Raw genomic sequence first — 18,630 nt, 5'->3', positions numbered from 1 at the left:
GCACTGAAAAATGTGACTTAGGGTCATTTATCACAGTTACAATTTTTGCAGCATCCCCCACGGTCATGTGATCAAAATTCAGATGCTTGGAAGCTGGTTCATACTTATGACCGTTGCAGTGTCCCGGGGTCACGTGATCCCCTTTTGCGGCCTTCTGACGAGCAAAGTCAATGGGGAAGCCTGATTCCCTTAACAACCGGGTTACTAACTTATCAGCTGCAGCGATTCCCTGAACAACTGTGGCAAGAAAGGTCATAAAATGAGGCAAAACTCACTTAACCAGTGTCTCACTTAGCAACAGAAATGTTGGGCTCAATTGTGGTCGTACGTTGAGAACTGGCTGCATATGTCAGTGCTGAAAGACCCAACCACCATCACTGCCATTCAGACATTTTTGTTTAGAGGGCCAACGTGAGCCAATTCAGAGGCTGGGCGTTGTCCTGTGGATTGCAGTTCCCCCTTGCAGACCGTGGATGGGAAAGAGGACTTTGTGGTGTCACCTATATTTTGTTGAAAGAGTCACAGTGTCATTATTTCACAACGGAGAGAAAAGATTGGGAGGGTGTAAGGAGAAAAAGGAGCGTCTTCTTATGTTCAAAGAGGAAGAGGGAACACAGACACACTCAAACACATACGCAGACACTTCCTTGGACTAGCGTTCACCCTGTCATCCTTTCTTGGAGCTGACAAGAGATGGGACGTTGAAGTGAGAAGGACTTCAAGAAAAGTTCAGCATACTCATGTCAAATCTTTTGAGGTAGGCCAGGCCAGAAAGCAGATTCCACAAGGGCTACGAAAACTCTACTATTACAGGGTATAATAACAGAAACTTGAATGCCTGCCAGAGATTCTCTTTCTCTTTCTTCTTTTATCCCAAAGAGAATGGTGGGTGGCACGATGGCTCAGTGGTTATGACGCTGGGTTTTTTTGGCTGAAAAGCCAACAGCCCAAGTTCGAGACCTGAGTGCCATAGGATGGGGTGAGCTCCTGTTCCTTGCCCAGCTCCTGCCAACCTATCAGTTCAAAAGTACGCAAAAGTGAGTAGATAAATAGGTACCACTTTGGTGGGAAGGTAACTGTGTTCTGTGACATCATGCTGGCCACATGACTGCATAAATGACTTTGGACAGTGCTGGCTCAATGGCCTTGAAACAGAGATAGCGTGCATGCGTGCACACACACATGCACACACACACCCTTGAGTTGACAATTAGCAGAGTAAAATCTGCGGGGACTCCTTTACCCTTTCACCAAAGAGATTATTGAGTTCCTTCCTCATCCATTCCTCCTTTTGGGGTCTCCATTTGGAACGAATGGCTTTTGTGTTCCTTCTTTTAGACTTCTCGTCACTCCTCTACAGTTGGTCACGTGTAGTTGCTACAGATCAGACCATTTTTAAACCTGCATTAAAAACAACAGCTTCCAATTCGAGAGCATGCAGTGAAAGCGTGTGACACATACCAAAAAGTGAGCTTCTATGTAATATCAAACAGAAAAAAAGGCAGATCAGAGAGGAGGGAACGTGTGAGTTTAGGGATGACCTGCAAGCTAGTTTGGGCTCCGCTATCGCAAGCTTGGCTTTTTAAACCATAGATTCATATTGTAGCCTGGTTCACCTAAATGTGAAGGACCCCAGTTATAAATTAGGTCACTCAGACCATTATGGTCTGCAAACCCGGTGCAGGCTATGAATGTTGTATAAACTTACCCAACTGATTTATGTTCTGTACTGTACCGAGAAAACACTTTAAAAAAATAATAATGTATATTTCCGTGACTTCATTATTTACTTCCACAAAGATGAAGAGATAATTCAAAGTCAAGATAACTAAATTAGTATTCAGGGAGACTATTTTTTAACATTGAGTCAAAGCTGAATGCTAATTGCAAATTTGGTTGTAGAACATCTGGGTGGGGTGGCCCTCCAAGGCTTTGGAGATGGGTCAAGCCAGGGCAACAAGAGGGTAGTTCACAATTTCAAGATTACCTCTGAGAAGCCCGATCTCTGTGTTTTGGTGAAACGGTAGGTTGTTGGAAATTCCTGCTGAAAAAGACCTTAGCGCACTAGACAGAATTAAGTGCGCAACGGCTGTGTGCTCCTTCAGGAGGGTCTGTGCAGGTTCTTTGTACTGTGGAAGTGCTCTTTGCTTTTGACCTGATGAGAAGATCCAGTCCATGTCAAGACTGGCCAGTTGTGGTCCTTTTTTGTTTCTCTGCTCTGCCTGAACTGTGTATTTCCTTTCCCACACAGGACTGTCATTTAATTTGAGGGATTCTAATGTCTGCAATTATGTTTTTACAAATGTGCAGAGTGTCCAGCTGAGCAGAGCATGGAGTGAAGAACTTGATGGACAACCAACAAGATAAGGAATGTGCCTCGGAAGACCAAGAAACAATCTTGATTAATGGGGTGAAAGAGGATGGTAAGGGATCTAATTATAGCAACGGATCTGCTGTTACCACCTCTGCGTTCTTTGCTCAAAGATCTACCCTAAATGGGGTTTTCCTGCCATTTCCAAAGATTGTTGGGTGGGATAACAATTAGGAAGTTTCTTTTTTTTATTGATTTAATATTTCTGAGAATCCAAAATTCTTCACACGCCTTCTGCCATCCTGCAACACTTCCAACATAATTTGGCAATGGCAAACACCAGCATCCTAACTGACTTCATCAGAAGTCCCAAATTAGTAAAAAAATGATATATTTTTACAGCAGCCAGAAACTTGCAAAATTATCCAAATCCTGTGCAATTCCAGTGAGAAATTCAAATTCACACGTCAGAATTGAAATCATGTAAGACCGTGTTTCTCAGCCTTGGAGACTTTAAGATGAATGAACTTCAACTCCCAGAATTCCCCAGCCAGCATGATGAGTTAAAGTCCACCAGTCTTAAAGCAGGCTGGCTGGGGAATTCTGGGAGCTGAAATCCTCACATTCAATAAATACCAAGGTTGAGAAATACTGATGTAAGATTTTACAATTTTGTGAGATATCAAATGACAATGATGATAGTCATCATCTAAAATTGCAGCAGGGATACTTGTTAGGTGATGACTAAGGTAGTCCCGGAGGTGAATATTATTTTCCCCATATTACAATGGAGGGATATCTTTTCCCTTCCTCAAGACTTCCTCTTAGTAATGGCAGCTTAATAGGCTCCATAAAGATTTGAAGATTGTCCCTTATATTTACATTTTCATAACTGGAAATAACATAAATGCAAAGCAATTGAAGGCGAATTCCTTGTGCCACCAGTCACACTTGGCCAATACAGAATTTTCCTATTCCTATATTCCTATTCCTAATTGGCTACTTTATGAAAAGCATGTGATTTGTACTTTCTGGATAGGTTGGCCAACCTTGTTACCATAATAGGAAACATTAATCACCCTCTCAGATTTATTTCCTTTTATGTTCTTTAGCTGAGGCCAGTAATTTGGTGGGATTAACCTGGGCTCAAGGAAGAGAGCTTGTAGTGAATTTTCCTCACTTTTCTTGCTGATGTGCCTTGACTCGCTAGCTTGATTGGTATCTTCCATTTCCTCCAAAACAGCACTGATTTCAAAAGGAAAATATTTATTTTTGGATAGCTTTACCCTTCCCCTCCAAGCCAGCTTAGGAGTGATGAGTGCTGCTGGAGGTACAAGGGAAGGACAGTCAAAATAGTCAAGATGTTGTCCATGACTGCACAAAACCTGCCCCTTCATTGTACATCACGAATGAAGGTGAATATATGTGTCCGAGGATAATGTTGCGGGATCCAATCTGGATCGTCACTGGGACCAGAGTGGTAAATCCGGACAAGACTGAATGGCTGTACATACCGGCATGTCAGGATATTCAGATTATTCCATCTCTTAATATCGGGGGCGAGTTATTACCCCCCGTAGATAAGGCTCGCAATCTGGGTGTCCTCTTAGATTCACAGCTCTCCTTAGAAGATCATATAGGAGCTGTGACTAGAGGGGCCTTCGCCCAGGTTCGTCTGGTGCGCCAGCTGCGACCCTATCTGGACCTGGATGCCTTGCGTACAGTCACCCATGCACTTGTGACCTCCCGTCTTGACTACTGCAACGCTCTTTACATGGGGCTGCCCTTGAGAACCACTCGGAAGCTTCAGCTGGTGCAGAGTGCAGCTGCACGAGTGCTTTTGGGGGTCTCCCGATACTCCCATATTACACCTCTGCTCCGTGAGCTGCACTGGCTTCCAGTTGCCTTCCGGGTGAATGTCAAGGTGCTAGTGATGACATACAAAGCCCTGCATGGCATGGGTCCGGATTACCTACGGGAGCACCTACTGCCAGCGTCAACATCCCTCCGTCCTATGCGCTCCCACAGAGAGGGCCTCCTCAGGGTGCCACCGGTCAGAGAATGTCGGCTGGGGGCCCCCAGGGGGAGAGCATTCTCGGTGGGTGCGCCAATCCTTTGGAACCGCTTACCAGCTGAAATCCGGATGGCCCCCGACCTTCGCTCCTTCCGGCGTGATCTAAAAATTTATCTATTCCAACAAGCCGGCCTGACCTGATGGATTTGGGTTTTAAAATTCTCTCACTTTATTGCTTTATTGTATCCTTACTTTATTGCTCTGTACACCGCCCTGAGTCCTCCGGGAGAAGGGCGGTATATAAAACAAACAAACAAACAAACAAACAAACAAATAAATAAATAAATAAATAAATAAATAAATAAATAAATCAACACTCCTGTTGACTGATGAGGGGCCAAGCTCACTGGTAGCCTCACACTGCAACGAACAAGGACATACATTCAATTTTGCTGCTACTAAGATTGTTGGACGAGCAGGTACAAAAACAGAAAGGGGAGTGATTGAAGCCTGGGAAACAGGCCCCTTGTCAGTCAGTGGGAGTGCTGATTTATCATCAGCTTATCAAATACTTAGGAGGTAAGGGCATGGCAGCCAACAACTTAATAACCAGCTTAACAACACTCCAATCAACAACTAAAAGCCCACACACAACAGGCACCACATAAATACTACATAGAATAGCCCAAAGCACACATTCCAGAAGAGCAGAGGTCCCCAACCTTTTGGGCACCAGGGACCGGTTCCATGGAGAGAGGTTTTTCTGCAGACCAGAGAGTGCGTGGTTTTGTGTGCTGTCTGCATCTCGTGGTTGGGGCTTTGCTTGTTTGTGTGGACTGGTTGCTGGCATGCCATGGCCTGGTACCTGTCCACGGACTGGGGGTTGGGGACCCCTGCGGTAAAGTGAAGTTTCCTGAGGATGGGCTCCAGAAGAAGTCTGAAAGCTTGGAAGACTAAACTTCTGGTCCCGGGGACTGACCCAAATTGGATCCTGCTTTATTATATCCGTTCACAAATCATTTCATTTGATTTTTTGACACACACCCCATTAGTCATTGGATTATATTTCATTTATGGTTATAAAAATATAATTTATCTATATAAAAACAGAGTTTCCCAATCTACAACCCTTCAAATATCATTGTACATTTTCAGATCAAACTCTCTGTGCCATTTTGACAAAGTCTGATAATGAGCACCTTAAACTGAGTAACAAAAAAATTAATTAGAAGTGCCTTAGCTTTTACAAAAAATGTAAACTTTTTTGGCCTCTTCAACTTTTTCTGCAGAGCCTGATCAACATGCATTAGGGGCTAATAATAATAATATTCGTGTATGTGGAAATTAAATTCGAAAGCAATAGAATTGTTATTATTAAAATTTTCTCTGTATAGTGACCTCATCTGAGCTCAAATTGACATGAGAATATTAATTCAAACTATCTCAGAAAGGTAAACAAGAAACAGGAAGCAGTAATACTTTTTATAACCGCTGGCTCAGAATTTGTGAGGATTATTTTTTTAAAAAAGTGTGTGTGGATTTAATAATGCATCAAGTCAATCAAATTAATTCATTCTGTTGCCTTCCTCTGTGGCTCCGTCTTCCATCGAAAATGGGAAGGTCCAGAACAGCGTTCTTACTAATCCTCTCTCTCTCTTTTGGCAATTCTTTCAGAATCGAGCAATCTAGATGGTGACGACAAACCCCTCCGTGCGGCAGCGGATGCTGCGGTTCCTTTCCCGGCCGTGACGTCTGCAGGGGCAGCTCAAAAAGAGAGCCGATCCCAGCCGCCCCTGACTTCCAAGAAGACCTGTTGGCTGAGCCCTCCTTCCCCCCTGAGACTGGCTGATATCCCCGATCACATTTCCGATGACTCCTCCTCCGTCCATGCCATTTCCCTCACCTCGTGTGTCACGAAGGGCATGAGCGCCTGGTCCCTGCCGGGAGACTGTGAGAAGGCCCCCTTCACCATGATGGAGCCCGGAAGCATGTCCGCTTTCACCGGCGACTGTTTGATGCAGCCGAGTCGGACCTGCCTGGGGTGCTTTATTGAGTCGAAGGACAGCCTGGATCCAGAACCCGGGATCAGTCTAAAAGTGGGCGACATAAATAGGGATTACGACACCTGTTCAGTCTCCGACATTGGGATTCACTGCATGAGTACGGGAGAGACCATGCGATACGGGGACCAGCTCCTTTCGGACCAGCTTCTCAGCTTCCCCGTGCATAAATCGAGAGCGGCCGACAAACGGGAGGCCGAGAAATCCGACAGTGACTCGGAGGATCCAACTCAGAAAAATTATTACGATGGATTACTTTTGGACAAGTGCAACGTGGAGGAACCTTTACTAACAAATCCCAACCAGGAATGGGGTTATTTTGAATCTTTCATTAGTGAAAGCAAAATCGAGCTCCTTGACCTTTGCTCCAAAAATGAGCTTTCTGTAAATCTGTTTTCCGAGGAGGATGTGGATAATTACATGTTCGATGACGACGATTCGACCTTGGGAAGCGACGTCTGCTCTTTAAAGATTCGTTACGAATCCTTCCAGGACAGTGTGAAGGAGAAAACGGGTGGCTTGCAAGAGGACACCCAGTTTAACTTCTTCCCCAGTGTGTTTAGTGGGTGTCCAAAAAGGGATGGTAGGACTGCTTTGAAGAGGGGACCCCGAGGGGCAACTGATCCTTCCCAGTTCAAATCTGAGGAGAGCATCATCTGGGGGGAAGAGGAGGGGGATGGACAGCAGGAGGAGGAGGAGGAAGAGGAGGAAGAGGAGGAGGAAGAAGAAGAGGGAGGTGAAAGTGAGAAAGTTGCCTTAAACAAATCTTGCACCAGTACAGAACTTGTACAGTACATCAGTCCGAAAAGAAACCACTTCTTGGAACTGGTGAATGCCACGGAGGACTCGGGGGAGTTCAGCGATGACAGCACTTGCACCGAATCCTCTTTCGATGTGCTTCAGGACCTGAAGGACTGCAACAAGTACCTTCCCCGGGACCACTCCAGTTCCTTCATCCAACAGAATTACGGCCTGCGAGCAAAAAGGAAAGTGCGATATAGCGAAGACTACCTTTACGATGTGGATTCCATTGAGAGTGAGAAGATTGTGGACAAGAAGGAGTGGATCCCAGATGGTCCCAAGGAAGAAGACGACGATGACTGGTGTCCAAAGAAGAGGCGGAAAGTTTCTCGCAAGGAGCCCCCCGTCATCATCAAGTATATCATCATCAACCGGTTCAAAGGGGAGAAGCACATGTTGGTCAAGCTTGGCAAAGTTGACCCCAGTGAGATGACGGTGACCTTGAGCGAGGAATTGTTGAGCAAATATGCCAAGTTGGCCCCCCTGAAGTCGTTTTGGCAGGAGAGGTGGCAGATCCGGCTCAACTTTCTCAAATCTGCCCTCTATCACAAGCAGAGTTTCTATCTCAACGGCTCCGAGGTGGCCTTCCTGTCCCATCCACGCAAGCGCAAGGGCAAGATAGCCCACCGGCACCGTATCCAAAGGATTAAGGCCATCGAGCAGCCGGTGGGGAAGGGCGGCTCTTTCTCGTCAGAATCCAAGCAGTTCTGTTGTAGGATCGGAGATGAGGAAGGAGGCCCAAAGGGGATCCAGGCCATGGCCATCGCAGCCCCCAGCTGCGTCAACGGCATCCATCTGAGCGACATTGCCGGCCTGGCCCTCCCTCCAGGCAAAGCCCGGGAGAGGGAATTCAAAGGGCCCGAGAGAAAAGTCTTGCGCAGGATCAAATTCAAAAGCGAGGCTCGGTTGAAATGCAAGCGACTCAAAGCTGCCACCAGTCTGGCTGAGGTTTCGGCAGCCTTGGAGAATCCAGAGTCCGCCCCGGGGTCAAAGGACGAAAGCACGCCTTGTGCTGCAGACGGCACTCCTCTTTCAGAGAGCCAGGAGGACAAACTGGCGAAAAATGCCCTTTCCTTCCTACCCGCCACCTGCACTTCAAACAAGCCAGCCACATCTGCTAATCTGGCGGCCAGCGTGCCCCTCATCCCTGGCGGGTACCTGCAGACATTATTGGATGCCTCCGACTTGGCCCACAGCACCAGCATTGCGTACTTCAGTCCTGCCCCCTCAGAGCAGCAGCAGCAGCAGCAGCAGCAGCAGCAGGAGACTCTCCCCAGCCTCGTCCAAGCAGAGAAGGCCTTCTGTGTCCTGCAGCCTGCCCAGAGCTGCATTTTGTCCCCACCGTCCGAATCGGAGTTACAGCAGTCCCCGAGTCCCCTCGAGATTGAGCCCAGCAACTTCCAACGTGGTTGGCCAGCTGGCAAGCCAAGCAGCCCGAGCAGTCAGGGCTTTGCTGGGCAGCTGCCGGACGCCGCCCTGCTTTCAGTTGTAGAGTTTGGTAACTGTGCAGGCTCGGATGACCTGCCAGCCTCGGGGTACAGCCAGGTCCAGCTGAGCAACAGCAAAGTATTATACCAAAAAAAATTCCTCCTGGAGGGCCAGCAGCTGCAGTCGGATGACTCCTACCAGTCTTGTCCCTTCAACAGCCGAGAGGGGAATTTCCCCTTCCAGCGGGGCACACTCAGCACCGATGACGGGAGACTGGTGAGCTTCGATTCGGTCGGCTCCCTTTCCGGCGCCTCCAGCAATTACAGCTCCTTGAGTTTAAAGTCTTGCGAGAAGGACGGAGATGACGAAATTGCCGATGACTTCTTGGCCCACTGCAGCCCCAAGCTGGTGATTCAGCAGAGCATCGATGAAATAACGCCCTTGAAGGAATCCACCGATCTTCTAGATATTTCTAACTTCACCCCCGACAAGTTCCGCCAGTCCTCGCTTTCGGAAATGTCTCCTCCAGATACCCCCAGCCTTTCCCCACAGATCGCCGGGCCAGAAACTAAAACCCTGGGGAATGTGAAGTGTTTCCCGGAGAGCAGCCAAGTGGGGTTAAGCAACCCCGAGAAGGTCAGCTGGAGCTGTGGTGTCCTGCAGGCTCCAGACCAGGCAGATAATGGATTCGCTTTAAATAATCATCACTTTCAGTTCCATATGTTCACCGATGAGGATTCTGTCAGCCTCCTCGAAAAAAGCCCATCCTTGTCAACTTTTAATGAGCCATCTGCCCAAGTTAGCACCAATAGCAAAGCGACAAAATGCAAGAGGAGAAGTTCATGTATTAAAAATTTGGGTGCCAACCAAAACCCAACCCAGAAAAACGTTCGGAAAAAATCCCCCAAAGCCAACAAAGGCTCCGAAAAGGCCCCCAGCAGAAATTCCAGGCAGTCTCCCAAAACTTCAAGGAAAGGGAAAAACGGAGCAGGGGTTAATGGAGAAAAGACCATTGCCCTGGGCGGTAGAGTAGCCGGTCTCTTGAACAGTTCAAACTCCTCGGCAAAAATGCTGGTCGATTCCATACAGCAGGGCAGCCCAAATGCCCTCCGGATAGGGAAGGCCAACGGTCTGTCCAGGGAATGGCCGCTGGGGAAGGACAGTAGCAGTGGCTGGTCCGAAACCAGCATAGGAAGTGCCAACAGCCTTCTTGATGATGATCAAAGAGAATTCGAGGAGCCGTCCAACATTTTGTCAAACATTGCATCTGGCATGGCAGATGTTCAGAGATTTATGATGGCCTCCATCGAGCCCTTGTGGGGGCCTGTGGGCCACAACGACGTCTCTGATCTCTTCCGATCCCCCGAATCAAACAGCCTGAAACTGAAAACTCTTAAGATCCTGGCTGGCACATCTCCTGAATCCAAGAAGAAGGTCAACGGCAGTTCTTCAGGAGCGGGACGCAATCACAAATCGGGGAACAAGGGCTTGAGTAAAACCGGCAGCCGAGCTGCTCCGTGCGACCCGGGACGCTCCGGCTCATCCACCGGCTACGCCACAGACATTCATTCCCCTTTTTTTGATAAAAGCTATAGTAACCTGAGCACTTTAGCCAAAAATGAACCTACCCATAAAAAGCTCTACCGACACAAATCCACGTCGAAGTCCCTGCGCGACGAGAACTGCAAAGTCAAGCGGGCAGAGAGAGAACAGGGCCCCAAAGACCCAACCACAGTAGTTTCCTTTGAAAAACTGAGGTAATACCACACCGAGTTGGCTGGAATGCACCCTAACTTCCTTGCTCCCTCCTAAGCCCTGCTCATATTTTTCCTACTTGGGAAACCAGAATTGCATGAAAGATACATTTCCCTTTTACAGGTCTTTTTCCGTTGTCGTCGTCGTTCTTGGTTTCGTTCTCAACGTGCATGAAAACACTTATTTCTTGCAAGCTGCTTCAAAAGAATGACTTTTTTTTCCTGGCTTGGCTGGGGGCGGGGGTGGGGGGGCACAGGGGGGGCGGGGTTTGAACAACCAACTAACAAAGCTGTTCCTTTTTTTTTCTTGCTGTTTGGCTTTTTCTGATTTGAATTCCTTTATTTATTCTTTAAGAGGTTAATTCTCTGCTCTTTTTTTAATGGCTTGGAAAAGAGAGGAAGGGGAGGGGAAAGATTTCCGGGGAAGAAGAAGGAGAGGGAGACTTTTTGTAAAAAAAAAAAAAACACAGAGAAAAAAAAAAAGGAGACGTGTTTCCCCAAGCTGAGATTTTTAAAGGGTCTTTTTACATTTGCAGAAGTCAGAGTTTCATCCCTAGTTGAGTTGCCAGGAGATGATTACATGTCTTTTTAGCCCTGTCGCTATCTTTATCCCTGTGCCCTAAGAGCTCCTTCTTTCAAACACTCCCCGCTATTATACGATTCCACCGAGTTAAGATGGCATATCAAATCTTTGGTTTTTCTGCAGGGACACAGACTACATTCTTCTTAAGGCAGAAACAGCATTTGGGGTTTTACCTGTATTTGGAGAAGAGCTGCTGCCTTTTTCTAGGAAGAAGTTGGAAGTTTCCTTGTTCCCCAACTCCCCACTCCCCCCCCCCGTTTTTATTGCCCTTTGTTTACCCCACGTCTTTCTTTTGCTCAAAAGGAGAGAAAAAATTGCAATGCCTTGTCCTACGTCCAAGTGTCTAAAGTGCTGAAGTGGAAAGTCTGAAGTCTTGGGGGCCAATCTCGTCCCCCCTTCTTTTCCCAAAGCCCTCTTCTTCTTGTACGATAATTGCTGCACTCTCAACCCTGCAAATTGTGCCAAACGCCAAGTGTTGTACTGTACATATTTTTACATCTCTTCTGGGTTGTGAACGTTTGGGGGTGCTTTTTCTTTCTTTTTTTCTTTCCCCCTTTTCTGATTGACGAGGAACATTCCGATGACACAGTTGGCCAACTCTCTTTTTAGACAGCCACCGCCACCGCAAGGGCGAGGATCTCTGCTCCCGAGGTGCTGAATGTTTTACGGACCTACTTGAGTTCTTTGTGTGCCAAATTGACTTACCTCATTGAATGGATGTTTCTCTGGGGCTTGCAACTTTTAAAGAGGTGGGGAGAAAGGGGGGGAGGCTTTAAAACGAAAAACAGGCATAGCTGGGCCCTCTCTCATATATATATATATATATATATATATATATATATATATATATATATATATATATATATATATATATATATATATATATATATATATATATATATATATATATATATATATATATATATATATATATATATATATATATATATATATATATATATATTTTTCTGAGGTTTTCGCAGGTGTTTGTATGTGGATCTTTGGTCAATTCGGGTTTTTTCCCACGTAGAGTTGAAGGTGCTTTTCCCAGAAGAAGGAAGCTGAAGCCACCAGCCTGAGGATGACGGATGGGATTCTGTCGAAACGTTGCTCCTACACCTTCAACTCTACGCGGGAAAAAACCCGAATGTCCAAAGATATATATATATATATATATGTATATATGTATATATATATATATATATATATATATATATATATTGATAACTCAAAGTAACGCTACTGGAAATTCAAGTGGTTGCATTTGGCGGTTTTAAGAGCAGCTGTTTTTTCTATCACCTGTTTTGTTTCGAGCCAAGCTTCCAGACGGGAAATAATTTCAAAAGCTGTATGGTTGGCACTTTGTATCCGTTTTCTATATTTTGTAATACAAACCCGGGAATTTTCGAGAAAAAAAAGCCGTCTGAAAAAAAAAAGAGCGATGCATTTCATAGACACTATATTGATATTTCATTTTGAGCTTTTTTGTAACCATTTTTATGCTCCTTGTCGCAGGAAAAACTTGCTGACTCAAAAATATGATGTTTTCTAAATGTTTTAACCTTTGCAATGACAATATTATTTGAAGGTTTGTAAAAAAAAAAAGAGTCAAATGTAATTGTTCATGCAATTCCAGATGTAATGTCAGCCCTCTCACCTTCCAGGATATGTGGAATCAGCTTCCCATCATCCCTAAATGTGAATGTCCGGGAATGCTGGGGGCTGTAGTCCACACATCCAGAGGGGCGCAGATGGGGTGAGGTAAGAGGGTCCTGAGGGGGCAACAAAAGAGTCAAGATGGTAGTTGCCACCATATGCAACCACAAACCCTGTGGGGGCTTCAGTCCAGCCATCATGGCTGCCATCTTGGCTTTTTAAACACCGTCACCACCACCCCCTTATGGAGGCGGATTTACACACGCCAAACAAAACTGACCACCTTATGATTGCATCCGGTTGGGATCCAGATTCAGAATGTTAAAAATGGGGTGTTTCCCCCTACACACAAACACGCCTCTGAGAGGAATAAGTGCTGGCTACTTAAGGAAATACCATTCCCCAAAGATCTTATTTTGAACCCTTGTTCCCAGCCCCAGATCTCCCTCGAAGGAAAAAAATATGAGTTAATGTTTATTTTCTATGCGTACCTGAGCCTGTGATTTTGCTCTCGATCTATGGTGAAACTTGATGGGGGGGGGCCTTCTTGTGAGCAGAAGGGGAGTGAATTGATGCACTGAAAAACAGTCTTAGGAAAAAGACTGGTGAGCAATTGATGGAGTGTTTGCAGCAACATCCGGTCCACTTTGCTTTTCTTTCAGGATTAAGGGTTTCGGTTCTGAGCTGTTGGACTGTATCCCCCTCCCATTTCAGTAAAAGGAGAGAAAGCAGATGCCTAAAAATATGCTAGACAATGTAAGATAAGAGAAAGCCATACCGCCTACAGCAGGGGTGTCAAACTCAATTTCATTGAGGGCCACATCAGCATTGCGGTTGCCCTCAGGGGGCCGGGTGGGTATGGCCAGGGTGGGCGTGGCCTACTGGGTGGGCGTGGCTAAAGTGCTTAAGGCCTACTGGGTGGGCGTGGCCAGCTCTACATCCTTCGCATCAAGGGTGCCTATGGGGGCCTGTGCAGGAGTGGGACAGATCTGAGGGTCTCTGGCGGAAGGAGGGTCTCTGGGCCAGGGCCAAGGCAGCGGGGGCCGTTCCCTCACTGTTTCCAGGATGGCTTCGCGGGCCACATGAAACCACTTCGCGGGCTGGATCTGGCCCCCGGGCCTTGTGTTTGACATGTCTGGCCTACAGGAATACTCTGATAGATGGTGGGTTCAGTAGATTTGTCCAGTCCCCCTCTTTGTTTACTTAAAAAAGTATTTGTAATGCCTGTATCTCTGGAAACAATACTGCATGCATGCCTGTTGCCCTCTGATTGGGTTAGACTTCCATTCCCCTAACCCTAAATCATCACCCTCCATAGTCCAGGAGTAGGGTGGGTTGACATCCAAGGCATTTAGGTTGCGCGCTGGTTGATTTGTCGAGATAAGATGGACTCAGCTTCTACTTGTTGATTTCGTGTCTCGGTCCACACTGTCCTGGGGAACTGGAAGAGGAAAGCTCTCATTCCATAAGGATGAACAGAGAAGGCCAGTCCAGCACACATGGGCCGGCCTTTGGAAGGACTCTCGCCTGGGGGTCACCAGCCTAATGAGGATGTTTCACCACTGCAGGGATTAGAGGCAGGATCCCTGGCCATTGTCAAGCTTCAAAAACCAACACAGACAACACTGTGATTCTTCTAAGAAGGTTTTTTTAAAAAAATTGTCCCTCACCTATAGACAGAATCTTGCCACACTAAAGCAGACTACTTGCCCCATCAAACATACACTCTGGGAATTCTTAGGGAGGAGACATATTTACCCCCTTCACTGTCTCTTGCTTCTATGGAATGTACTTCCTCCTTCTGGGAATACAGACAATACTCCATGACAGCCATCTTTTTCTGGTGAAGACCGCCATCCTTCTTAATAGGACCTTCCTCTTTTTTTCACCAAAGAAACCTGTGCTCCTTGTAGAACAATGGACCGGGAATTTTTTTGGGAATAAAGAAGGGTGAGGCACCAGACACTACTGCACGCATGTAATTGCCTAGCCTTGTGGCACACCATAGCGTTCTACTTTGGATGCCAAGGTGGGATTTCTTTTACTTTTCGAACACCTCCCCAGTCAGTGAGTTTTCTTCCTTGGCTAGGTGTAGGTCATTCTCTGCTGCAAATACCTAGACCAGCATCCTGAACCCATGGGCCCATTCGCCACTCGCTCAGTATCATCAAAGCGGGCAGGGAATTGCTGTCAAGAGCCAGAGCTCATCCCTCCCCCCCTTACACCCACCAGTCTCACCAGTCCTGGACTGAGTCAGGGGCTAAACTGTCGGACATCCAGGGCAGGGTTTCTCAACTTCATCACCTTCAAGCTGTGTGGATTTCAGCTCCCAGAGTTCCCCAGCCGGCAGTCTGCATAGCTTACAGATGCTGAAAAACACTGCTCTACGGCAGGAGAGCTCGAAATATGTAGCCTGCAAAGATGGAACTGAGCTAAAATATGCCACGTCGAGAACACGGGCAATCATTCAATAGCCCAGGGAGAGGTCAAGATCGTACAATTGTAGTCCACAGCACAATTGGCATCTACACGTGTCCTTTAAAAAGTGTTTTCGATGATCATGGTCCTGCTGATAGGAAACACAGTGGAATGTCAGTGCAAGGAAGGCCAAACCAAAACACCCGGGGGCCCACGTTTGCCACAGATCAAACCATTGTAAAATGGGTGGGTTGGTGGTCCATTGCCCCCCCCCCGTGTGGAAGTTCCATGCAAATAGAAAATAAGCAGGGGGCAGAAGCATAGAATTATAAGGCTGGATGGGACCTTGGAGGTCTTCTAGTCCAACCCCTGCCATTTCCTTGAAGCCCTGCCCATTTCCAAGTGGGAACTACCTTAGGTCCATATAGAATCCTCTAAAAAGATGAGGTCCAAATCCCAAATTATCAGCTAAAAGCATCTGCAGTTTTTCAGTAGTACTTTCAATTTGGAATGTCTTGTGCCTGTTGAATCCCTAGCTGATAAGCTAAATACATTTATTTGGTAAATGTATCCATAAAATAAATTTGACTTCAGCTTTCTCTGTCTATCTAAATCAGTGTTTTTTCCCCCAAACTTGGCCATTTATAAGATATGTAAAATTCTAATAGTCTTTTTTCCCCTCTTTGTTGTATTTTACTTCAATTTATTTGTATAAATGCGCTTCCTATTCTTTTTTGTCTTTGATAGTATTTGTATTTTTATCTTTGTATTTTTATTTTCTTTTTTATTGTTTCAAAAACAAAGAATAATTTTTTTAAAAAAGTTGGCTGGGGAATTCTGGGAATTGAAGTCCGCACAGCTTAAAGTGGCCATGTTTGAAAAACACGGATCTAGACCTTTGTCCTTGCAATGCTGGCCCACAATTAGCTCTCTGTCCTTTTTCTTTTTTTAGTGAATGCCCCCTTCCTCCCCCCCCCCCCCCCGGCAAGGCTGCAGGCATGCTTAATTTTGTGTCTCAACCTGCTCCCTCTTTCAATTCACTGCTAACTGCTGTGTTTCCCAAATGCCGTGTTTTCTGGTGGGCTTTATCAAATTCCATTCATCGATTACGCTGATTAATCTCCCTCCCTCCTGTTCACTCTGATACTTATTCCCACACTCACACACAGAGAGAGCTCAGAATTCCAGGGAAGGCAGTGTGTTTTGTGCAAACCTATTCTGTTGGGGTTGAATCTTTCTGCTACCTCAGCTGCTTGGCATTCTCACAAGGCCATTCTCTTTTTGCTTGGGCCAAAAATGTCATTGCTACCTTCGGAGGCTTGGCTTAGAATATAGAGTAACAATGTGGTAAGGGACCTTGGAGGTCTTGTGATCCAACTCTTTGCTCAAGCAGGAGACCCCTATACCAGGGGTAGGCAACCTCGGCTCTTTTATGACTCATGGACTTCAACTCCCAGAATTCCTGAGTCAGCTGACTCAGGAATTCTGGGAGTCGAAGTCCATGAGTCATAAAAGAGCCGAGGTTGCCTACCCCTGCCCTATACCGTTCCAGACAACTGGCTGTCCAGTGTCATCTTGAAAATCTCTAGTGATGGAGCACCCACAACTTCCGGAGACCAGCCGTTCCAATGATTAATTGTTCTCACTGTCAAGAGATTTCTCCTGAGTTCCAGGCTGGGTCTGTCTTTTTATCAGAAACTGATTAAAAGCAGTGTAGCCAGGGTCTCAATCTTTGACTTTCTCCATTTCTCCTCTTTTTCTAACGTATTTCCACATCCTGCACAGCTGGAGTTCCTCCTGAATTAGAACGCCTTCCCCTGTTCTCTGCCTGTTTGCTTCAGGTTACCGCGGACCCGTTCCTTTTGCTTGCAGCTGTTCATCAGTAGCATCCAGCTCTCAATCTCTGTTTTACATCTTTTCTTGAACTTCTGGTCCTTTGGCAATGACAGGCAGAAAGGAAGGAGATGCGAGGCTGGCGGTCTTTCTGAGAAGGATGGGGCATCCACGGTCAGGTCATAGGGCAGACCTGAATCAGGGACCCCATCCTGAAGGGGGCTGCAGCCGAGCCCAGGCTGGGGAGGCGGTTCGAGAATGTTAAGGCCCCGCTTTTGACAAGGTCTCAAGCAGACTTCATCTAGCTGGGCAACTGTATTGTGTGAATTTCACTCCTTCCATGAAGATCACGAGGCAGAGCATCATTTTGAAAAGCCTTTCAGGATTACAGGTAGTCCTTGACTTACAACAGTTTCATTTAGTGACCACATTTACAACGGCACTGAACAAAGTGACTGTAAAGGACCCACCTCAGCTAACCACCCAAGAAAGCAGAGCTCTTGAAACAGGCATTGTCTCAAAAGGAAACTTTTATTAGGGGTCAGCGACAGTAGGGAAGTCAAAGCGAGATCTGGGGAAAATCCCAATGAAACGGCGGCGTAGTTTAACCAGCAATCTTCCACCTCCCACCAGATGGCTATTTGAAATCCAGCCAATCCACAGGTGGTCAGATGTGCAGGTAACTGGCACAGCTGGCGCGCATCTCAAGGTCTTCTCCAGCTTTCCTTCCTCTGATAAGGGAGACACATTCCTTTCTCAAGAGGATGAAGGCAGGAGAGGGAAAGGTAGGAAGTTATCCCAAGCGAAAGCAATTATTCCCCTTCCCCCCAGCGGAACGGCAGGCCCCAAAACAAGACCACCAGAAATACACATGCAAGGTAGACAATAAGGATGTGGGGACCTGACAGTGACTTACAACCATTTTTCACTCTTATGACCATTGCAACATCCCCATGGTCAAGCGATTTACATTCGGATGCTTGGCAGACGGTTCACACTTGCGACAGTCACAGTGTCCCAGGATCAGGTGATGGTATTTTGAGATCTTCGTTACTACAGTGATTCACTTCATAACTGTGGCGAGAAAAGTCGTAAAATGGGGCAAAACTCACTTAACCAATTTCTCACTTAGCAACATAAATTCTGGGCTCAGTTGTGGTTGTAAGTCGAGGACTTAGCTGTATTGGAGATGGGGGTTCACTTGGGTCACAGTGGTTTTTCCAGCAGATTTTCCAAGAAATGAGAACCTGCGTTCCTCTCCCACCTGTCTGTGCCAAAAAAAAACAACCCAGGAAATGAACAAAGGGCCCTCTTTTTTTATGTAGGACAAGGGGTTGTCTTCTAAACTGTGGACTGGAACACACAATCATTTCTTGCAATCTTGGGTTTAATATTCAAATATCATATTGCAGGTTGAGGCGAAGATCCAAGGTGCATCTGTGATGGTGCTGCAACAGTCATAGCTCATGAGTCGCTTTTTCCGAGGCGGTCATAACTTGGAATTGTTGTTAAACAGTTGTAAAAGTTGAGGACCAACTGTACATTTCCCACCCTTCTTGTTGCAGCAGTAAATCTAAAGGCATCTTTTAAAATTAGTGGACAGGTGGAAGGAGTGCGTCCTATTGAGAGAAATGGGCTTCCCAAATTGGCCAAGGGCTACGGAAACTCCTAGCCCTGCGGCCCTCACGGATGCTAGGCTGGAGAAGGGATCCTTTCCAAGCCCAGCCTTTTGCAAGGTCCCATCAGGTAGCAAGGGGCACGGAGCATCTCCA

General features: G+C 46.4%; 1 protein-coding gene across 1 annotated transcript; it reads left to right on the top strand.

Annotated features, from left to right (window-relative positions):
* Positions 1 to 2,347: 2,347 nt before the first annotated feature.
* Positions 2,348 to 10,375, top strand: NEXMIF (neurite extension and migration factor; the record flags this gene model as incomplete). Its single annotated transcript, XM_081336325.1, has 2 exons — positions 2,348 to 2,423; positions 6,000 to 10,375. 2 exons carry the CDS (start codon positions 2,348 to 2,350, stop codon positions 10,373 to 10,375), a joined length of 4,452 nt encoding a protein of 1,483 aa, XP_081192451.1.
* Between the last annotated feature and the right edge of the window lie 8,255 nt (positions 10,376 to 18,630).

Source organism: Vipera berus (assembly GCF_964194415.1).
Source record: "Vipera berus genome assembly, chromosome: 11".
Lineage (NCBI taxonomy): Eukaryota > Metazoa > Chordata > Lepidosauria > Squamata > Viperidae > Vipera > Vipera berus.
The sequence above is the reverse complement of the archived record's forward strand: the minus strand, read 5'-3'. Positions and strand labels throughout refer to the sequence as shown.